This window comes from Pyrus communis, chromosome 14 (assembly GCF_041283825.1).
Source record: "Pyrus communis isolate YQ-2024b chromosome 14, ASM4128382v1, whole genome shotgun sequence".
NCBI lineage: Eukaryota > Viridiplantae > Streptophyta > Magnoliopsida > Rosales > Rosaceae > Pyrus > Pyrus communis.
In genome coordinates, this window is record NC_142578.1 from 2932544 (window position 1) to 2956281 (window position 23738).

The 23738-nt window shown below is 41.0% G+C and overlaps 3 protein-coding genes across 8 annotated transcripts; 2 read left to right on the top strand and 1 right to left on the bottom strand.

Moving 5' to 3' along the window:
- Window positions 1-12989: 12989 nt before the first annotated feature.
- Window positions 12990-14649, bottom strand: LOC137713521 (protein EMBRYO DEFECTIVE 514). The gene is made up of 2 exons (XM_068452830.2): window positions 14239-14649; window positions 12990-13480 (listed from the first exon to the last, which is right to left on the bottom strand). The coding sequence occupies exons 1-2, from the start codon at window positions 14596-14598 to the stop codon at window positions 13163-13165; spliced, it is 678 nt and encodes a 225-aa protein (XP_068308931.1). The 5' UTR covers window positions 14599-14649; the 3' UTR covers window positions 12990-13162.
- Window positions 14650-17665: 3016 nt separating this feature from the next.
- Window positions 17666-21548, top strand: LOC137713326 (uncharacterized). Of its 6 annotated transcripts, XM_088684045.1 has the most exons (9): window positions 17770-17863; window positions 17956-18053; window positions 18600-18886; window positions 19311-19382; window positions 19767-19834; window positions 20093-20249; window positions 20616-20702; window positions 20785-20874; window positions 21128-21548. In XM_088684045.1, the coding sequence occupies exons 3-9, from the start codon at window positions 18620-18622 to the stop codon at window positions 21248-21250; spliced, it is 864 nt and encodes a 287-aa protein (XP_088540171.1). In that variant the 5' UTR covers window positions 17770-17863; window positions 17956-18053; window positions 18600-18619; the 3' UTR covers window positions 21251-21548. The 6 variants fall into 6 exon arrangements, with proteins under 6 accessions (XP_068308709.1, XP_068308711.1, XP_088540171.1 ...); XM_068452608.2 differs by lacking the exon at window positions 17956-18053 and having other exon boundaries at window positions 17666-17863; XM_068452610.2 differs by lacking the exon at window positions 17956-18053 and having other exon boundaries at window positions 17737-17863; window positions 18591-18886.
- Window positions 21549-23130: 1582 nt separating this feature from the next.
- CLE45 (CLAVATA3/ESR-RELATED 45) lies at window positions 23131-23418 on the top strand. The gene has a single exon (XM_068451474.1). It carries the CDS (start codon window positions 23131-23133, stop codon window positions 23416-23418), a length of 288 nt encoding a protein of 95 aa, XP_068307575.1.
- The last annotated feature ends 320 nt before the right edge of the window (window positions 23419-23738 follow it).

Here is a 23738-nt window from a genome sequence, read left to right on the forward strand (position 1 = left end):
TCCATTTAGTGAAATTTTGAAGTTTTAACATAACTGACCACCGGGGCGTCTCGATTGACTTCTTAGAGTTGATCGTTGACTTTTTTGTTGACTTTTTACAAAAATTTTCCCATGACCCCTCTTAGCATATTTCAATGCTTTGATTCTAAATTCGCGCTCTATTTTCCTAAATTTAATCGTCTTAGTTGAGTTTTATTGACGGAACCCAATATTATGCTTAGGTGCGATTACTATCAGAGACTCCGACTTTCCTAGTTCGAGTGACTGCGATCTTGCAAGTATTAGTGAGTGGGTCTTTACTTTTAAATACTATATATTTATTTGGTTTCCACATATTTATTTAACAAACAATTTACTATGTATACCTAGATTAGATTAAGGTTTATAAGACTTGTCGGCTGAGTCCAACGGATGCGCCTGTGGCAGGTCGACTTCAGCCAAAAAGTTCGGGATTTGTGGCTGGGTCTGGATGTGGTTCTTTAACCTGCGACGAATCCCTTTTTTTAATGCGACGGAACAACAGAATTTACGAAAGTATGCTAAATCTTACGAGATGCACAAGTATGCGTACTACAAGAGGATTTTATATACGACCATGATCAATATTTTATTTGGATAATATGTTGTTGACTAGATTTCTTGAATCAATGACATATGACTATATTTACGTTATCTACTCATCGTGTACTACACTGGTGTTTGTACTCGACAGGCCAAGATCAGGTTTCATGTGTATGTTCACATCGCACCGTACGCTCATTTTGGATCCATTGTAGGTGTCAATCTTGTCCTAGATTGCTATCGGAAATTAAGACTCGAATGTGATGCGCATAGCGCCAGTCTTCACATGATTCTAGTACTAAAGCGTAAATCATTATTACACCTAGTCATGTTCTTGTTAGAATGTCTCTGCATGAACTCGTGTGTCAGCATATGTCTACGAGCACTTGTTATGACATTTATATTTCTGCGAGATATTTTGATTACTGGAAGTTATATACTTAATTTCAAATTATATTGAAGTATTGCATTTGTGAGGTTTTGCTGGCTACTGTAAGTACTTTCACACTATACGTAGTATGTTATATTTGGAAACTATACTTATTTTACAGCGAGGGGTTATTATGTTTTTGAAAAGGTTTTTATAAAGCTTTATTTTTAGGCCTACTCACCCTTATTTTTCATCCCTCCAAGTTTTAGTAGCAGAGCTTTTGTATCGACAAGGATTTTTGGCAAATTTTGGTATTGGAGATTACCTTCGATGGTATAATTCTCATTCTACTTTTACTGTACTTTACCTATGCTCTAACATTACGTGTGAAATAGGTTCATTTTCGCTCACGTGCACACTATTATATTTAGGCACTTTTATGTTTAAATTTATTCACATTTTACACATGTACTACACTTTATGGCTTCTTCACCTTCCTGGTGTCGGCCAACACAACTCAATTTGGAGTCCAGGTAGACATTCTGGGTCGGGGTGTGTCAAATGGATTTAGCTTCACAATGGGCAAGCAATAAGGTGGTTCAAATTCACCTTTGGTGAAAATCGAACCTAAGACTTCTCACTTACAAAGTGAAAATGAATATGACTATACCCTAGTACTAAGTAACAACAATCAGGCTAAGTTTGGCTTCAAGATAGGCAACATGTAGTCCCAGGGCAAGCTAAATTTGACCCAAAAAGTAATAAAATTTGAAAGGGAATAAATATAGCCATAGATGAATGGAGATGGAAAAATTTAGCCTACAATAGTCTTTAAAGTAATAATTTTAAAAGGGCTAAAACATAACTAAGACCATCTCCAAAGAAGATGCTAAATCTTAGGTGGAATTCCAACTAATCACTTTTGACAGCAAATATTGCTACAACTGAACAATCTTTTAGCTGACCTGGAATGGCAGTCAGGCCTCAGGTGTCAATTTTGACGCTGCCTTCATTTCTACTTTATTTTTTTTTAATTTATGGGGCCCATAATCCACTACAAGATAAAGCTTTAAAAATTATTTTTATTTTGTTTATTTTATTTTAAAGAAGGCCTGATAGTAAAATAATAAGTAACATACCGGTTGGAATATAAAGAAATTTGACATCATACTTCAAAATGTCACATCAGCCATCAATTAAGAATTTGATAGAAAAATTTGACATACCCATTGAAGATGCTCTATAGCTACATTTAATCTTCCATGACTGGAGATGGTCTTATAGTAGCAATGAGTAGGGGTGATAGTTCTGTTGTGACATCCCGTCCCGGGATTTTTAAAAACGTACTAGTGAAATGACATTTTAGCCCCTAGTTCATTTCGTTATTTGGTTTAGGTTGTTTTGTGTGGTGTTGGCAAGCTGAGGGCCACACACACACACTGTCTCACTGTCTCCCTCTGTCTCTCTCTCTCTCTGTGAGTTCCCCGAGCCCCATTCCCTTTCCTCCTCTTCGAAAACGTACGGACAAACCCACAACCACCCTAAACACTAACAGATCGAGGGAACCAAGGACATATTTAAGCTCGTGAGGTCGAGGGGAACACAACCGTAGCAATTTCAGGTGAGAAACCTTTAGTTTTCACGTCGTTTCAACAATGGCCGAATTGAGTACTGTTCATGCAAAATTTATACATTGAGTTTTTGGACTTTTGAAGCTTGTAGATGTGTTGGTGAGGTTCCCAGGAGCGTCGGAGTAGCTCGTTGGACGAATTTGGACGTCGGGAAGGCCTGGTTCGAAGTTGGCCGGTTTTTGAGTTTTGAGACAGGTATGATCGCGTAACTTTTAGCCTTTAAAAGTGGTCCAACGTGATTCTACTAGTTTAGGGCTTTCTTTTGGTCCAAGAATCTTAGGAATTGGTTGAGAAACGAGGGAGATTAGTGAGTTTAAACTTTTCCCAGTTTTCCGGCGACCGGAGTCCGGCGAGAGTCGATCGGAGAAGAAAGAGGAATATTCCGTTAGGTTTAACGGAATATTCCTAACGGCAGTGACGGCATCCGGTTAGATTTAACGGAATATTCCGTCAGTTTGACGGAATATTCCTGACGGCGTCTGTTGACACCGTCAGTGTGCCTGGCACGTGGCCGCGCGTGGGGGCGCGTAGGTCCGTGCCTGTGCTGGCGCGTGGGGGCGCGTGCGGGGTCCAAAATTTTTTCTAAAAATATGGTTGTGATCCTGAGGTTGTGTAGAGCACATGGGTATATTCATTTGTCCATTTTGAGCAATGTATGAGAAGTTATTACGAGAAACGGGTTATGTGCTTTAAAGTTAACGTTTTTATAGTTGTTTCGCATCTAGGTGACACGTACCCAGAGGACGAGCGTGCACACGCGAGACAGGGGGGCTACGACCCTTCTACATACCAGTGAGTGGGCTTTTGTTTTCCGTATATACCTATATACATTTATATTCCCAGAAATTGAATTAAAAAGGGTTATTTGCCTTATGCCATGCACTTTATTATTTATCGTTTATGCATCTTTGCATGCATTATTTGTGGCATACATATACATATGCATATGTCATATATATTTATGTGTGGGTGCTGTGGAGGCATAGGTAAGTGCCAGGTAAGCGTTAATTAACGATTGCACTACATAGTGTTTAGAGATGCTTAGAGAGCTCATAACCTGCACCCCCGGTGTTAGTGCTCCCGCCCAGAGTAGCGCACAGTCCTTCACGTGTTGTTCACCTCCCGCACCATACGCTCAGCTTGGATCCAAGCTAGGTGCATAGGCCTGTCGTACAGACCACTTTAGGTGGTTCCGACTCGTAGGTGACCCACGATTATTCGCACAGCCTTCACGTGATCGTAGCACTAGAGCGTATATATGTATTACACCCAGGCCTGTCGTACAGACCACATAGAGTGGTTCCGACTCGTGGGCAGGTTCAGTTGTTGAGTTTGAGATTGAGCTCTATATGCAGCCGTACAGGTCACGTTAGGTGACTCCGGCTGCCAGATGTTATGTTATTGATATGATTCATACCTGAGCACATACATTTCATTACGAGGTTTTGACATGGCATATCTTGAGCATGATTGGCATACCCTTGAGCATGTTGGGCATATCTATACATACGTACATATGGTTATTTTCTGGGAAGTATACAGGTTTTACGGTGAGGGGTTAGAATGTATTTTATGAAATGGTTTTCAAAGAGCTTTGTTTTTGCCCACTCACGCTTTTGTTTTGCGCCCCTCCAGGTTCTAGTTGCTTAGCCGTTGCGGTGGTTTCCCTTAAGAGCTTTCCGGCGTTCTGACAGACACTCCACATTGTAGGGTCGCCTTCGGGCGTACTACTGTTGTCGTTTTATTTGGACTGCTATAGACCTGCTCTGAATTTGTATCGCACTAACTAGCACTTATTTTAGTACTTGTATGCTAGTTTTGTTTTAATTATTCGTGCCTTTTTATTACTACTTACTAGCTTCCGCACGTGCACATGGCTACGTCACCTTTGAGTGACGGCCAGCACGCTCCGATCTCGGTCGGGGTGTGTCAGTTTGGTATCAGAGCCTAGGTTTGGCAGTCCTGTGTCCTTGTGAGTATTCTAATAATTTTGGTGTCTTCTGTCAGAACTATGCCACCTCGTCGGGAACCCCGTCGCTCTTCTGAGCCTATGTTCCCCGATATTACTCAGTTGGGGGAAGCTTTTGCTACAGCCCTTCAGGCAGTGATGCGCCCTCCCCAGAGGACTCCTCTGGAGACTATGTACAACTTGAAGCTGGATAAGTTTAAGGGCAGTGAGGGACCCGAGAGCGCAGAGCGCTGGCTAGAACACATAGAGAAGACTTTCCGGGTGCTACATAATCAGGGGAACTTGCCTATGGAGAGGTGGGTCGAGACGACCGCTTGGTTTCTGGATACGGAGTCGGCAGCTTGGTGGGAGCAGGAGCTTCGTAGGTTGACTCCGGATCAGAGGATTGATTGGAACGTGTTCACGGGGTTGTTTAGGAGAAGGTATGTCCCCCCTGAGTACATCGACCGTAAGAAACAGGAGTTTTCCGAACTGAAACAGCGGAAGATGTCAGCGAATGAGTACTACCGTAAGTTTACGGACTTGTCCCGTTATCACCCTGATGTCGCTGGTAATCCGGCGGAGATGCTCCGTCTTTTCCGTCTGGGCACCAGGAAGAAGTGGCGTTCTATGGCGTCTACGGTCCACAGCGAGACTTATCGGGACTTCTATGAGATACTGTTGAGGATCGAGGACTCCGAGAATATGTCGAGCGATACGGATGAAGAGAAGGACGGCAACCAGAAGAAAGATGACAAAGGCAAAGGTCAGGCATCGCTCGGGCCCCGACAGACTCAGAACTTCAAGAGAGGTGGAGCTAGTTCTAGTTCTTCGAGTGGTGGCTTCAGTGCCACTGGGCAGGGTCGTGGAGGTAGATTCTCTGGTGGCGCTAGAGGCCAGAGGCAGGGCGATGGTGGGCGAGGCAGAGCCCCTATTTGCCGCAGGTGTAACAACCGACATTTCGGTGAGTGTAGACGTGGTAGCAGCGGGTGCTTCACATGTGGACAGGTGGGACATAGAGCGGCGAATTGTCCCCAGGGTCAGCAGCAGCAGAAACCACAGCAGACCTTTATGCCACCGCCTGCACCACTCCAGCAGATCCAGGGTCCTAGTAGTTACGGCCAGACGGGTCGAGATGGTGCTTACCACTATCAGGGTGATGCTGTCCCTTATGCTCCGGGGCAGTATCAGTACCCTCAGGATCCCTATTCCCAGGGTGGCTATCCCCAGTATTCGGGCGACTATATGCCGTATCCTCCAGCCTCAGCGGGTGGTTCACAGTGGTATCAGGGAGGACAGTATCAGCAGGGGGAGATTGCCACTAGCAGTGCAGGATCTTCGAGACAGTCAGGCCAGCCCAGTCAGGGGCGTGGTGCTCAGGGACGCGGTGTTCAGGCGAGCAGAGGCCGCGGTGGGCGTCAGCAGGGACAGGGGCGTCTTCACAATATTTCTCTGCAGGACGCTCAGAACAACCCAGACTTGATTATGGGTACGTTGAACATTCTTGGTTGTTTTGCTAGAGTCTTAGTTGATTGTGGAGCTACACATTCCGTAATTTCTCATACGTTTGCTCAAGCGACGCAACCTCGCCCCACACCTCTAGGGTATGATTTAGAGTTTGTTATGCCTAGAGGAGAGAGTTGTGTCGTAGATTGTGTGTACCCAGGATGTCCAGTGATCGTAGAGGGAGTTGCTTTGTCAGCCGATCTTATCCCGTTAGATATTGTGGACTTTGACGTGATTCTGGGCACGGATTGGTTACACTTCTATCGTGCCAACATTGACTGTTACGGGAAGGTGGTTACGTTTCACCGACCTGGACTACCTGTGGTTACTTTTGTGGGTGAACAGAGTGGGGTGAGATATGGCGTTATTTCGGCGCTTCGAGCGAAAAAGTTGTTAGCTAAGGGTTGTCAGGGGTATCTGGCTCATGTGATGCTGGAGGAGGCTGTTACTAGCAGAGTGGAGGATGTGAGAGTGGTCAGACACTTCCCTGATGTATTCCCCGAGGATTTACCTGGTTTACCCCCAAATCGAGACGTAGAGTTCACCATTGAGTTGCTTCCAGGTACTAATCCTATTTCTTTAACTCCTTATCGTATGGCTCCCGCGGAGTTAAGGGAATTGAAAGTTCAGCTGCAGGAGTTAGTAGATAAGGGATTTATCCAGCCTGGTACTTCGCCTTGGGGCGCTCCAGTGTTGTTTGTGAGGAAGAAGGATGGAACTTTGAGGCTATGCATCGACTACAGGCAACTCAATCGGGTGACGATTAAAAACCGTTATCCATTGCCTCGTATCGATGATTTGTTCGATCAGCTGAGAGGTGCTTGTGTGTTCTCTAAAATAGACTTGAGGTCTGGTTACTATCAGCTGAAGATCAGTAGGGATGATGTCCCTAAGACGGCGTTCAGGACTCGTTATGGTCATTACGAGTTTCTGGTTATGCCATTTGGGTTGACGAATGCACCAGCCGCCTTTATGGATTTGATGAACCGAGTATTCCAGCCTTACTTGGATAGATTCGTCATTGTCTTCATTGACGATATTCTGGTGTATTCTAAGTCGAAAGCGGAGCATGTTCGACATCTTACTTTGGTGTTGAAAAGGTTGAGGGAACACCAGTTATATGCTAAGTTTAGCAAGTGCCAATTCTGGTTAGACCAAGTTGCGTTCTTGGGGCACGTCATTTCTGCTCAGGGTATTTTGGTTGACCCTCAGAAGGTTGCAGCGGTAGAGAGTTGGGAGCAACCGCGAACCGTCACCGAAGTGAGAAGTTTCCTTGGTTTGGCAGGGTATTATCGGAGGTTCGTTAAGGATTTTTCGGTGATTGCCTTGCCGTTGACGAGGTTAACGAGGAAGGATGTTAAATTTGAGTGGGATGATAGGTGTGAGCAGAGTTTCCAACGGTTGAAGCATTGTCTTACTCATGCACCTGTTTTGGCACTCCCAGACGATAGCGGTGATTTCGAGGTTTATAGCGATGCTTCCTTGAATGGTTTGGGATGTGTATTGATGCAGCATGGTAGGGTGATTGCTTATGCTTCGCGGCAGTTGAAACCTCATGAGATGAATTACCCTACACATGATTTGGAGTTGGCTGCTATCATTTTTGCATTGAAGTTGTGGAGGCACTATCTTTACGGAGAAAAGTGCAGGATCTTTACGGATCACAAGAGTCTCCAGTATCTCTTTACTCAGAAAGAACTTAATCTTCGTCAGCGGAGGTGGTTGGAGTTACTCAGCGATTACGATTGCACGATTGATTATCATCCTGGTCGTGCGAACGTAGTGGCTGATGCACTTAGCAGGAAGTCACAGGGCCGTATTAATGCGTTGTACGCTAGTCGTGCTCCTCTTTTGGTGGACTTGCGTACTACGGAAGTAAGGCTAGAAGCCGAAGATCGAGATGTGGCATTACTTGCTAATTTTCAAGTTAGGCCGATACTTGTTGATCGGGTGCTTGAAGCCCAAGTAGCTGATCAGGAGACTCAAGAATTTATTCAAGCTCGAGATCAAGGAAAGAGGCGAGACCTCAGAGTTCGTGATTCAGATGGCATGTTGATGCTTGAAGGTAGAATGTTTGTGCCTAATAGTGTGGAGTTGAAGAAAGAAATTCTCGATGAAGCACATATCTCGGCTTACGCTATGCATCCAGGAGCTACGAAAATGTATCATACCATTCGACCATTTTACTATTGGCCGGGTATGAAGAGGGAGATAGCCGAGTATGTGAGCAGATGTGCTGTTTGTCAGCAAGTTAAAGCAGAGAGGAAGAAGCCGTTTGGGTTGTTGCAGCCGCTTCCCGTTCCAGAGTGGAAATGGGAAAATATCACCATGGATTTTGTGTACAAGCTCCCGCGTACACATAATGGCTTTGACGGCATTTGGGTGATCGTCGATCGACTCACTAAGTCGGCTCATTTTATTCCTGTGAGAGAGAAGTATTCTCTGAGCCGTTTAGCAGAGTTGTTCATTTCGAAGGTTGTGAAGTACCACGGTGTCCCAGTGAGTATTGTTTCGGATCGAGATCCACGATTTACGTCGAAGTTTTGGGTAGCTTTCCAGGAAGCTTTGGGCACGAGATTACTTTACAGCACGGCGTATCATCCACAGACAGACGGACAGTCAGAGAGAACTATTCAGACCTTGGAGGATATGCTGCGAGCTTCGGTGTTGCAGTTTGGTGACGCTTGGCACCAAAGGTTGGATTTGATGGAATTTGCTTACAACAACAGCTTTCATTCGAGCATTGGCATGGCGCCATTTGAGGCCTTGTATGGCAGAGCTTGTCGCACACCGTTATGTTGGTCAGAGGTTGGAGAAAGAGTTTTAGTGGGTCCAGAGATTGTCGAGGAGACTACTCAGAATGTTCAGGTAATTAAGTCTAACCTGAAGGCAGCTCAGGACAGGCAGAAGAGTCTAGCGGATCGGCGTGCTACGGACAGAACATATGAGGTCGGAGATTGGGTATTTCTGAAGCTTTCACCGTGGAGAGGTGTTGTGCGGTTCGGAAAGAAGGGGAAACTGAGTCCTAGGTACATCGGACCATACGCGGTCACAGAACGAGTTGGTGAGGTAGCTTACAGGTTGGAGTTGCCTCCGGAGTTGGCTAGAGTGCATAATGTTTTTCATGTGTCTATGCTCCGACACTATGTTGCTGATCCATCTCATGTGATACCTCCTCAACCGCTTGAGATTAACCCAGATTTGACGTACGACGAGGAGCCGGTGACGATACTAGATTGGAAAGAAAAGGTCCTGAGGAACAAGACAGTGAATTTAGTGAAGGTTTTGTGGAGGAATCATTCCGTTGAGGAAGCCACGTGGGAGACAGAAGATCGAATGAGGGATTTGTACCCTCGTTTGTTCTTTGGCCACTAGGGGCTGCTGTTTGGTTGTTTTGAATTTCGGGACGAAATTCTATTAAGGTGGGAAGGTTGTGACATCCCGTCCCGGGATTTTTAAAAACGTACTAGTGAAATGACATTTTAGCCCCTAGTTCGTTTCGTTATTTGGTTTAGGTTGTTTTGTGTGGTGTTGGCAAGCTGAGGGCCACACACACACACTGTCTCACTGTCTCCCTCTGTCTCTCTCTCTCTCTGTGAGTTCCCCGAGCCTCATTCCCTTTCCTCCTCTTCGAAAACGTACGGACAAACCCACAACCACCCTAAACACTAACAGATCGAGGGAACCAAGGACATATTTAAGCTCGTGAGGTCGAGGGGAACACAACCGTAGCAATTTCAGGTGAGAAACCTTTAGTTTTCACGTCGTTTCAACAATGGCCGAATTGAGTACTGTTCATGCAAAATTTATACATTGAGTTTTTGGACTTTTGAAGCTTGTAGATGTGTTGGTGAGGTTCCCAGAAGCGTCGGAGTAGCTCGTTGGACGAATTTGGACGTCGGGAAGGCCTGGTTCGAAGTTGGCCGATTTTTGAGTTTTGAGACAGGTATGATCGCGTAACTTTTAGCCTTTAAAAGTGGTCCAACGTGATTCTACTAGTTTAGGGCTTTCTTTTGGTCCAAGAATTTTAGGAATTGGTTGAGAAACGAGGGAGATTAGTGAGTTTAAACTTTTCCCAGTTTTCCGGCGACCGGAGTCCGGCGAGAGTCGATCGGAGAAGAAAGAGGAATATTCCGTTAGGTTTAACGGAATATTCCTAACGGCAGTGACGGCATCCGGTTAGATTTAACGGAATATTCCGTCAGTTTGACGGAATATTCCTGACGGCGTCTGTTGACACCGTCAGTGTGCCTGGCACGTGGCCGCGCGTGGGGGCGCGTAGGTCCGTGCCTGTGCTGGCGCGTGGGGGCGCGTGCGGGGTCCAAAATTTTTTCTAAAAATATGGTTGTGATCCTGAGGTTGTGTAGAGCACGTGGGTATATTCATTTGTCCATTTTGAGCAATGTATGAGAAGTTATTACGAGAAACGGGTTATGTGCTTTAAAGTTAACGTTTTTATAGTTGTTTCGCATCTAGGTGACACGTACCCAGAGGACGAGCGTGCACACGCGAGACAGGGGGGCTACGACCCTTCTACATACCAGTGAGTGGGCTTTTGTTTTCCGTATATACCTATATACATTTATATTCCCAGAAATTGAATTAAAAAGGGTTATTTGCCTTATGCCATGCACTTTATTATTTATCGTTTATGCATCTTTGCATGCATTATTTGTGGCATACATATACATATGCATATGTCATATATATTTATGTGTGGGTGCTGTGGAGGCATAGGTAAGTGCCAGGTAAGCGTTAATTAACGATTGCACTACATAGTGTTTAGAGATGCTTAGAGAGCTCATAACCTGCACCCCCGGTGTTAGTGCTCCCGCCCAGAGTAGGGCACAGTCCTTCACGTGTTGTTCACCTCCCGCACCATACGCTCAGCTTGGATCCAAGCTAGGTGCATATGCCTGTCGTACAGACCACTTTAGGTGGTTCCGACTCGTAGGTGACCCGCGATTATTCGCACAGCCTTCACGTGATCGTAGCACTAGAGCGTATATATGTATTACACCCAGGCCTGTCGTACAGACCACATAGAGTGGTTCCGACTCGTGGGCAGGTTCAGTTGTTGAGTTTGAGATTGAGCTCTATATGCAGCCGTACAGGTCACGTTAGGTGACTCCGGCTGCCAGATGTTATGTTATTGATATGATTCATACCTGAGCACATACATTTCATTACGAGGTTTTGACATGGCATATCTTGAGCATGATTGGCATACCCTTGAGCATGTTGGGCATATCTATACATACGTACATATGGTTATTTTCTGGGAAGTATACAGGTTTTACGGTGAGGGGTTAGAATGTATTTTATGAAATGGTTTTCAAAGAGCTTTGTTTTTGCCCACTCACGCTTTTGTTTTGCGCCCCTCCAGGTTCTAGTTGCTTAGCCGTTGCGGTGGTTTCCCTTGAGAGCTTTCCGGCGTTCTGACAAACACTCCACATTGTAGGGTCGCCTTCGGGCGTACTACTGTTGTCGTTTTATTTGGACTGCTATAGACCTGCTCTGAATTTGTATCGCACTAACTAGCACTTATTTTAGTACTTGTATGCTAGTTTTGTTTTAATTATTCGTGCCTTTTTATTACTACTTACTAGCTTCCGCACGTGCACATGGCTACGTCACCTTTGAGTGACGGCCAGCACGCTCCGATCTCGGTCGGGGTGTGTCATCTGTGGTTAAAAATGGATAATGACTAATTTCTATTCCCAATATTGATAGATATTTGAATTCAAATTCTCTCTTCCAGTTCATCAAAATTATAAAATAACAACTACCGAGTACTTGATTAATATTTTTGTTAAATATTTTTTTTTTTGTCAAACGATAAATTTTGTTAGATTAAATGTTAGATTAGCCATCGACGGGATTTAAATACACACCGTAATGCAATGGCTCAACACCTTTCCACCACTGTGGTAAAGATTGAGCAATATGTGAAAGAAAGATTCTATATAGGATCTTAATTTGTAAAAGCATTTTTAATGGGAGATGTAAAATATATTGAAAGATGTGTGTTTTACATTTCTTGTTTTTACTTTTTAAGGTGTAAGTATACAAATTTGGAATGTAAAAGCCACATTTACATCTTATTTTACATTTTCAAAAATATATATTTTAGTTTTTCTCCAATGAGAAAGATGTAAAGATGGGGAAAAGTGACTGGTCACAATTTTAGCCCTAAAACTAATTCTTTTGACATGTCATGGGCCCGATTTACTGGACTTGGTCACGCTTCTTGAAGTTGGACCTTCGAAAGATGCGCTAGCTCAACTTAAGGCTACTGAAGCTACTAAATGACAGAGCCTTCGAAAATTGGCAGCAGAGGCTGAATAATGACAAACTAAAGACTAAATTCCGATTGGTCGATCAATTGGGCTTTCAGAAAGATTGGTGTTAGCTTTCGTTTAATGACTTGACTAGTTCCCAATATGAGAGTTGGTTTCACTTATGACACTATGTGTGGTCACTCATGAGGGAGCGTGTTGGAGAATAGATTCTCACATCACCATATGACAAAATACAATCCAACTTATATATAGGATATTCCAACGCTATTATCATGGATGCTTTTTATATAAAACACCACACGTAGTGATAGGTAATTAGATGGAGACGATAACAGTGATATTGATGGTAGACCTGTATGAACCTACAAAGTTTATCAAGATGCCCTTTGGTTGGAGATTACATATGTTGTTCAATTTAGGCTAATATTGGCCAAATGCCATTGATTGGTGATGGCCTAATGTGACTTTTATATATCTCGATTGAAATGCTCTAATGGAAAGAATTGTCTAGGGGCAACAGTCCTTGAACTCAACCGAGCATTCTAAAGAAATGTGGTATCACCATCTAAACCATAACAAAAACACCATTTTTCGAAAGCGTGTATTTTTACAGCAAGGTTGATGATTTCAGCTAAGATCCTAAATTTTTTTGTATTAGTGTGCAAACATAGTACATTAATCGCAATAGAAACTGCGAAAGAAGCCATTAAGAATCAAAATTTGAATAATACAACTGTTTAGTGCAATAAAAAGGAGGTAATTTAACCGGTCCAAAAATTTTCTACTTTGAACCTCTGCTAAACGCAAAACGCCCGCCAGCAAGGAGAAAACTTTACATTTCAGTTTAGTTTCTCGGCTTACCCCTTCCATGACCACGCCAGCCTCCTCTTCCACCACTGCCACCACCCCTGCCGCCCTTACCACCTAAGGCTTTATTCGCATCAGCGTTTGCTTTCATGTTCTCAGGCAAGGGAAGTATCTGATCCACACACTTCCTGAAGCTAAAATCATCAACAACTTCATCTTCCCTAATGAGGAAGAAGCACCTGCTTTTATACAACGGATGGGTCCGAACTTGGAATGCCTTGACCCCTCCACCAATCTTCTTATCGGGTTCGGCATGACCCTTCTTAAGCAAGTCGAGCAAAACCAGATACTCATACTGCAACATAACAAGAATTTCTATCAAAAACTTCATCCAACCACAATCACAGCCATTTTACACAGAACTTACAAAATTCATCACTTTTTAGTTGAAAATTCTAAAGCCGATCTCATTGTGTAAATATAATTCAACTCTGTGAACTAAAATCCAGAGTGATGTGAACAGATTCTAGCTTCATGTAGCAAAAGACCAGGGCAGTGAATTTGAAATTTTGAATAAAGAACTACCATCATAGAGCTTCTTACCAAATTCTAAGAGAATTCACATTCACACAAACTATATCGTCAAACACATGAATGTATAATACTTACTCAAATTCGAAACATAACATTAAACTCGAAACCAATATTTTCCGTAGCAAAGTGACTTTTGCACTCTTATTCTTCCCCTCCCGTCGATCTTTCTAGCAATCAGATTGAATAAATCAAACATAACAACTCCGAAATCACTGATTAAAACAAAAACCTATTTGTAATACTGCATTAGCATATGTAGCTGAATCCTAACTAAAATTTATTTCATAAAACTATGTAATTCCCAAATCCGCAGTAGTTGATGATCCAAACGAAGGAAAGCAAACAACCCAAAACTAAATTTCCCAAATCCTAATTAATCTCGATTACAAAACACCAAATTGAATAAATAATATGATTATATCGCTATACACTACCAAAAAGTTCCAATCTTTAACTTTCAGCAAAATAAAATTGGGGCTGAAAAGATTAAGAATAATCAAATAGCTTTGTTTTGGGTACCTTATTGACATTGAGATCAGTAGACCAGTAATGGAGGAATTTGTAGAAGTAGTCGAACATCTCCACCGACGACCCAAAACTCTTCGGACCCAAGCTGACCCGACCTGACTTCTCCCCTTCCCCTAACTTCTCCTCCAACCGTTCTTTCTCCGGCGACGTCTCCACCTTCGTCTTCTTAGCATCGTTTCCTTCACTCCCCTCCTCGTCCCTGACCCGCTTCGAGTTTGCCTCCGCCTCCCCATTAATGGCGTCAGCCTCGTCGCAATTTTGAGCCGCAGCAGGCTCTGAAGTTTCTACGTCCATATGTTTAGCGCCACCAGCGGCGGTGGCTTCCGAGGTTTCGGCGAGTTTCTCTGGCATCTTTGTGATTGTGTGTCAAGCCAAAACCCTAGGATTTTGTGTTGCTTATATATGAGAAATTCCATCTTCCGTCAAGTAAGCCGGTAGTATTTATCAAATATAGCAAAAAAAATTATTACTAATTTAAAAAATGTAATTTTTTATAAAAAAAATTTAAATATATTCAAAATTTCACTTGAATAGAGACAAATATCCTCAAATTTAAGAATTAAATAAATTAAAGGCTTCTTAGCTACTGTTGCCTCAAACTCCGGTCTAATTTCACCTGCTTCTACACTCCCTCACCACAACCCTATCCCCTTCACCCTCATCACCGACATTGAGCGTCATTGCGGTTATCGCAAGTGGGAGCAACAAAATTTCAATCATGCCTTCAACGTCTTTTTTCTTACTAATATCATTTTTAGTTTTAAATATAAAAATAGTTTTTAAAGTTAATCCACATGTCGTTATATGATTGTATTTCTGAGACCCACGTGGAGCCATATCATCACACTAACAGAGCAATTGACAGATTTTTCATGAAAAAACTAAAATGATCACGATGGACAAATTCAAAGAAAAACTAAAATAATTCACGATAGCAAAATTCAAGAATACTACTATTGATTATCATTAATTGTTAAGGACCATATTAAGGAGATATGTCAATGTTACGAATCATTTTGGCTAAAAAACCTTTAATTTATTTAATTGTTAAATTTGAGGGTATTTGTGTCTATTTAGGTGTAATTTTAGATATATTTGAAATATTTTATAAAAAGTGACATTTTTGAAATTAAGGGTTAATTTTTTGCTATATTTGATAAATACTCTATTATTTTCCTTTTTTTTTTTCTTTTCTTCTGTGAAAAATCATGATCCACACACGAAATTTGAAAATATTCACATTACATGTAACTCCATATAAAAACATGAGTACAGCTAAAGAGTTCTTCTAGGTCGTAAAATTATGACTCATTTGAAAATGCTTTTAAATAATTGAAAGCATTTTTAGAAAAAAAAATGATTTTGGGTTTCAAAAGCACTTAAACTGATTGTACAAGAAGCATCAGTTATGCGCTTTTTTCATGAAGCATTTCAAGTGATTTTTGAAGATTCACTTGCATTGTTGCTAAGGATTGGCATAAAAACATTTTCACTAAAAAAGCTTTCAGTTATTTTAAAAACATTTCCAAATGAGCTCTTACTTTTTAGAGAGGTACATATCATATTGGAGAAGCACATGTGAGGTGTTTCATGAAGAAACACTTCCAAGTGATGAACTTGAACTTGTACCAAAAATTTCGACTTGTTTGTAACAATAGCATTTCTAAGAGAAATAAAAACTTATGAGCAAAAATGTGTTTTTTTAAAAAGTTGTTTGAAACGAGTCCAAAGTCCAAACAATTATCATCGTTATCATCACTACTGTCACTGTAATCAACAAGAAAAGCCTAAGGCTTGTTTGATATATTTTTTTTAATGTTTGTTTAGTGTGACTCCATTTTTTTTTAAATTTCAAACCAGATTTTTTGTGCATAACTCTCTAAATAATATCGTGTCAAAATTCTCTAAATAATATTCCGGTATATCTTTCATTGGAATTCTTGGTTTTGACCAAAGAAAAATCTTATTGGCACATGGATTGGAAATGACAAAAATGAGTTAAGGGTTCACACAATTTGCACACTTTTTCAACAAAGGTAAAAAGTCAAGTTATGACGTTATCCGGTGTTTCTACGACAGTCAACCCATATGTTCATAAATTACCACGAGGTGGTTCAGTAGTTGAAAATATATTTTAGATCCGTATTTCACATAGTACGTTTTGAGTTTGATTTCTGACATTAATGAATCGTACGATAGTGTTAAAAAAAAAACTAAAATGCATCTGTGAATTTTCTAACATCTGAAAAAATGGACTGTCCTAACGAAACCGCTAGCTGATCTCTTAAAAAAATAATAAAAAAAATAAAAAACTCATATGTTCATAAATTCAACTCATATGTACATGAACCGATCAATGGGGTTCCACTTGTATTTCAAATATTCAATTTCGCAAGTCATCATGAAAAATTCAAAATTACTGTATCATTTTTAATAAAAAGAAGATGAATTCCTAATTCGAGACTTAGGCACAATGATGAATGCCTTTTCTTTTTTTTTTTTTTTTTTTTGGTAACAAGTTTAAGGAAAGATTGGTTATTCTCATCACTAGCCTTAGGGTATACCATAATTTCGAGCTGAAAGAATTTATGTGTGTCATCTAATTATCAACTGTTACTGTATGAATTTATGTAAAAAATTACAAATCCCGCAACAGGACTGTCAGCAATGATGAAAGTTTAAGAGCTCATTTTGATGTGCTTTAAAAATAACTGAAAGTGTTTTTGGTGAAAATGTTTTTGGAACTAATCCTTTGTAAAAATACAAGTAAATCCTGGAAAACCACTTAAAGTGCTTTTGGAACCCAAAAACATTTTCCCTAAAAGCGTTTTCAGCTATTTTAAAAGTACATCCAAACAAGCACTAACTCCACCACAATTCTCTTACTTTATAATTGTTAATGTATAAAATATTGCAAAAAATAATTCCCCAACAAATGTATGATTACAATTATTAATTTTTGGTTGGAAATTATTAATTGCTATATGGGTTTAAAAATAGGAAACTTTAACGAAAAATGTCTGATACTGTTCACTTTAACGAAAAACCATATTTTTGCACAAAAAAGTCAATCTTGATATTATTCACTGTAATCGTTAAAACTCAAAGTTTTTATATCATTTTCATTAGTTTTCCTTTAAAAATAATATGTTTAACAAAATTGTATTTATGATTAAAAAAGAAGTTTGACAAAAGAATTTAAAAAAGAAAATTATCCCAAAAAAAAAAAAAAAACTCGTTTATATTTCCTTTCATGACAAGGCATTGTCCTATTCGTTTACTATTAAAACAACCGCTAAATCCGCGGACCCGCCAGCAGGGGAAGGAACTAAGTACAGCTGGACCGTCCAAGTCACAATCTTGTCTAACTCAACGGTAGCGATTTACCTAAAACCCTCCATTTGGTACCGAACCCACAGAGGATTGTACCCTTGCTTTGGATGGACGTTACCGTCCCCGGGCTCCTCGAACCCAAACCTGATGCCTTAGAAATTAAATTAAATTAAATTTTAAATTTGTCCCTCGTGTAAAAGGAAAAGGTTAAAAGCCAGAGACTTTTTCACAAGAGCAGAATTTCTCAGCATTTCCACAGCTCAAATTCCAGGTCTTGTCAGAGGTGCTTTCGAATTTCGATTCTCCTTATTCCCCCAATTTGTTTAAATTTATAAGTTCCGTTTTCTGAATTTTCACAATGTATTTTTTCTGTAGATTTTGTATTTTTCGGTGTTGGGGATCATAAAGTTGTTGCATTTCGATCTGGGTTGTGATTTTTTGGGTTTTTTTGCATTGCCGATTGGATCGAATCGGTGAGTTTTGTGAAACTCGAGTGGCGATTTAGTGTTTTGGGTTGGGGAAGTTTGGGGATTTTGGTGGGTTAGGGATTCGGCAAGTGGGGGGCTTTTTGTTTGGTGGCTGAGAAAGGAGGTGATTCTTTTTTCTTGGCTTTCTTATTGCCTAGGTTATAGTTGGAAGATTAGATGGGGCCAATGGAGCACTGATCGTGCTGTATCGGTTTATTAGTATACAATGTTAGATTCCTTGATTTCCTTTGCTTTTTGTTTGGCCTTTTATGCTATGTTCTTAGCATCCAACGGCTGAAACCATTCGAACGCAGGGTAGTTTGGGAAAGTTTTAGGCTTTAACGTTTGGTTTTCTGCCTTTTTGTTGTAAAGGTGGTTTAAGATCCGATTTCTTAAATTTTTCTTCACATGCAGGATTTTTTTTTTCTGTGATCAATGGAACCCATAATCGTGATTTTCTACATACCTAACTTTCAATGTGGTGGATCTTATTGTATTCTTAAGGAGATTGTATTGAAATGATTGAAGTTTCTCTCTGTGTAGTGGATGCAGGAGTTTTAATTTGAGTGCGAATGGGTGATCACCTGGTGTTGTGTGTTGACCGCTTCACAAAAACTGAAAGCTTGCAAGGGAGTGAGACCCCGGGATCTTCTGTAGAGGGTTCAAGCTCCCAATCTGCTGAGCTACCCACTTGTGCCATTGATGTTAAGGGGGTCGGGGAGAAGGCTATAGCTGAAGAAGAAGAGCCTCTGATTCAGACGGTTGAATGTCGCATTTGCCAGGAAGAAGATAGCGTTAAGAATTTGGAGGTCCCCTGTTCTTGCAGCGGTAGCTTAAAAGTATGTTGATTTATTGATACATATCCTTTTTTAAACTAGAATTTTGGATTTTTTTGGGGGGCTATGGGTGAGGGGAATCACTCTCTTGATTCCATTGACCCCAAAGACTTAAATGCGTCAAGATTTATGGTAGAGAAATTCTTGAAGTAGGTTACTCTGGAGTGTTTAAATTGGATTGTTGTTAGTGATGTTCAGAAATTCTTTTCTACCGCAGTTAGTGTCGGCTATATGCCCAAAACAGGTTGTGGCATGAAGTCCTACCATTAAATGTTTTGATGATCCCTTTTATCGCAAACTAGTTGTTTTAACATCCGAATCATGCTCATTATCTTGTGTTTGTTAACCAACTTCAGTGACTTCTTAGACTAATATTATATGTTGATAACCAATGCCAATGATTTCTTTCTTCCGTTTCTCCGTTCAGTTCGCTCATAGGAAATGTGTCCAGCGATGGTGCAATGAGAAGGGAGATATAATTTGTGAAATTTGTCATCAGGTAAATTTCTAGAATCCTTACCATCTGCAATTGTCATTTTTTATGATTTTAAGTAGAGAATCTGTACCGTTCAGTTCTATATTCGAGATTAATACTTTTCAGGGATGTTGCTTATGTTCATATAAGTAAGCAACTTCACTTAGTTTGAAGCTATCTTAGTCATTAGTCTTGCCTTTTCTTTTCTGGAAGGGATGAAATATAATGTTGTATTATGAGAAGATATTATTATCAATAAACCACGATGATGCATCCGTGTAATATATTAAAGTCATGTGAGCATTTGCGGGCAACCTCTTGGTCATTACAATTGGTTATTATGAATTTTTTCCATTCATGAGTTGCAAGTCATTGAGTGGGTTTTTACGAAAAGTTTCTCTGATGTAGTCATACCAACCTGATTATACTGCCCCACCACCTCCTCCTCAGTCTGAAGATACCACAATTGACATCAGGCAAGTTTAGAATTTACATATGCTTTGCAACCTTGTTCATGTTGTTAGTAAGGATTTTTTATTCCGTTTTATCTTTCGTTTTTGCAAATTAGCATTTGGCCAGATGTGATGAGGACTTTGCTTGTTTTTATATCTTGGGCACTTTAGCTTTTTCTGTCTCTCTGCATTACCATTTTTTTGAGGTCAATACAACATAGCTTTATATAAGTTTCGTATCTGTTTTGATTTGTTGTTTTGCTTCTTGGATCCGCCTGACAGTGATGGTTGGACAATCTCTGGTACCCCTTTGGATTTGCGTGATCCTCGACTATTAGCAATGGCAGCGGCTGAACGTCACTTTCTAGAGGCCGAATATGATGAGTATTCTGACACAAATGCTAGTGGAGCAGCCTTTTGCCGCTCTGTTGCTCTAATTGTAAGCCATAGTTGTCACCATTAATGATGTGTGGTTCTTTATAGTAGCCCATGTTAAAATGAAATATTGTTGTCGCATTTTCTTTCTGATTTGATTTTGTGGATCTTATCAGACGATGGGGATAACCTAGCTGATGCTTTTGTCAGCTATAAAAAATATCCCTAATCTTTAACTTTTATATTTTCTTAGTGCACCTTTTCTCTATGGTCATTCTGAACTAGTGCAACTAGTTGCAGGTTCTGTTCTGGGCCCTGCAACTTGTTGCTATGCACATTCACACTCTAAACCTAGGCACGTGCTCTACTCTCAGTTGAATAAGAGAATTTAATTTAATTTCTATTGGTCTCCTCTCTTGTTTCTCGGCAGTTAATGGCTCTTCTTCTCTTGAGGCATGCATTGACCCTCCCCAATGGTGACGGGGATGATGATGATGATGCATCCACTTTTTTTTCTGTAAGTGGCATAAGTATGTTGAATGTGTCTTATATCATTCCAGATCGTTGCACTATCTAACTAAATGATCAAATGTTAACAGCTCTTCTTGCTCCGGGCTGCTGGTTTTCTTCTCCCGTGCTACATTATGGCTTGGGCTATCAGCATATTACAACGTCGAAGGCAAAGACAGGTAAGTTCTGGCCTCTGCTGTCTTTGAGAAACCCAAGAATAATCACCTTTTTATATATCCTTGGTGAGATGAGATATCGTTTCTGAGATTGGTTACATAACGAAGCTTGAACGGGCTTTGGCATGCTTCCCACTGCACTAAAAGAAAGCAGGAATCATGTCTCTGGACAAAGAAGCTTTCTGGTCGTGAATGCAAATTTTAACAAGTTCTTTTAATTACATGCTAATTTGTTTATATGTTACTGTTGATCCAGGAAGCAGCAGCACTTGCGGCAACTGAGGTTGCATTTATGCTGCAGGCAGGGCAACGCAGGGGCTTGCAGTTCACAATAGCTCCGGGACCTGCAGTGACTCCGCATCAGGAGCCAATTCAATGATTTGGTGTTCTTCAACTATGGCAATGTTCTATGTATTTCGGTGAAGAGGATTATGCTGGAACTGGAAATATGAGCGTGTTGTTTCTGTAGCATAAACAAGCGTTAAAAGAGGAAAATCAGAAGGCTTTAGCTTTCTGACTGTCGTGTAACTGTAATCGAATTATTTTACGTACTCTGTACAAGCTCACTACTTTCCTTCCTTGTCTATTTCCCGTGTTTTGTACATAATCCTTGTTATCACCGCAGCAGTTATGCTGCACAGTAAACTGCTGTCGAAAGAGGTGTGTCACTGATTGTAGTTGCAACTGTCTTTGGATGCATTCTTTGGGCCAAACATCAACTTTACTTGCGTTGTGTATCGGTATCCTGTTCTTATTTAACCCGACTGTGCCAACGGCTAGTTCGCTTTGCTCTCGGCACCAAGGGAGGAAGGGCTCTGGTCAAGGCCGATCTGGTTGGAATATGATGATTAGGGATTTCAAGCTTTTAGATGCATCACACACCGTTGCTTTCTTGAAGTGTGATTGTTCAAGAAAACCCTGTCATCGTCCGTTGTAGTTGTTAAAGTAAAATGTGACGCTGAAGGATGATTGTGGAAAGCAAACGTTCCATTCAAATTCTTTTACTTTAATACAGCTCTCAAAGCTCATGTCCAGCTTGGACCATGACCAGTCCACCTCCTCGTCGATTTTGTACTCGAACCGAGACTCCTTTTCAATATTGTTCTTTCCATTTCCAGTTCGAACTGATATTCTTAACTATTCAAGTCTCCGAAAAAAAATGAAATTCAAACCGGGTTTCAAAGGATCGAGAACACTGTTCTGATTATCTGACTTAACCCACGCCTGCAACGGGAAATGAAGATGGTTTTCATAGATAAGCGATTTAAAGAGAGGGTAAAGAAAAAGCATAAAGGACTTCCATTCAGCACAAGACACCAAGACTGGGATTTCTTGGTGCATGGAGGGAAGAGCTTGGAATTCTAAAGCAAGTTGTTAGCTTAAAGCAGGTGGTTGGTGCATCAAGCTTTGCTATTGGTTGGTTTATTTGGTTATTTGTTTTTGGCTTTTTGGTGGATGGATTTCTAGTCCCTACCATTACTCCAACATCTCTACTTTTGATGGGTTTTTTTGCTGCATTAGTTATCTAAATATGGAACTGGCTGCTGCATTGGTGAGGTGTGTTTAAGATTTTTAGGCAGGGTGGGATCTGGTACCGGATGAGATCAAAATATGATAGAAATTTCGATGTGATTGTTTTATTAAAGCATTTAGACACACGTGGATCAATGTAGATCAGGTGGAACCATTCTATACTTTTGTGAGAGGTGTCTTACAGATGACGTGATCAGATGTCTCTAACCAAATTTTTCTCCTAAAATACAAAGAATTTCGTTCTTTTGTGATGTTGGTGACCATCCACGTGATCAGGCGGCTCGACTGAAGATTTTGAAGAGATGAGGAGCCCATGAGAACTCTACGCATAAGCATTGGGTAGATGAGGTGGCATGTTGGAAAAGCATTCAAGAGGCACAAAACTGGTCTTTGGTTTGGTAAAAAAGAGCAAGGCAAATGATAGAGAGAAAGATACTTGGCTTCCCAAGGACTGCGTTCCAACTTAACTTCTGATTCAAACCTGTCAGAGTCTTCTAAAACAGCCCTATATATTGCTTCTGTGGCAGGCTGCCTATGATTGTGGTGAATCTAAATATTCCCTAAATGTTCTGCCTGCCCTTCTTCTGAGGGGCCTCACTTTGTGCTTTATGCCCTTAGTCCTCCAAATCCCATAAAAGACGTTCCCTTGGCTTCTCCTCACAGGGATTGAAACCATAACAAACACTACTCCTCATTATCTTATCCAACACAGATAGCTGCAGAAGCATGGGGGTTTTGGCTTACAGAAGGGCTTTTCTTCTTCTTGTTTGCATTGGGTTTCTAGCTCTTCAACCCGAAAAGGTTTCCGCCTTAAGAAGCAGGGACTTGGCTCTCAGATGGGACAAGGGGCACTTGCCGTTTCTTAAAAGCTTGCATCTTTTTAAGGCTGTTGCTGTAGAGGACATGGAAGCTAAGATGAGTTTGGCACCTGCACCCGCGATGACATTCGATGCGAATCAATCGAACAAAAGAAAAGTTGGAAGGGGATCTGACCCCATTCACAACAAATGTTGACAACATGCTGATGCAGTTTGCTATGGGGAGAAGATGCCGAAAACAAAGCATTGCAGGCAGAATAAGAAGCTGGTGTGGCTGTAACTAATACAAAAATGTTCAACGGGGTGGCGGGCATCCTCTTTTGTTTGAATTATATGTTTTCGTATGTTTTTTAGTGAAAGTTTTTTTGTTGAGCTGAAGAACTGCAGCTGAAACCCAATCATCGAGCTAGCATCATCTGTATTGTATAAACATAGGTCCTAACCAATAGATGAATACTTCGAGAGAATGATGATGCTAGCTCTCACAGATTACAAGCATTTCTGATATTTCCCTAC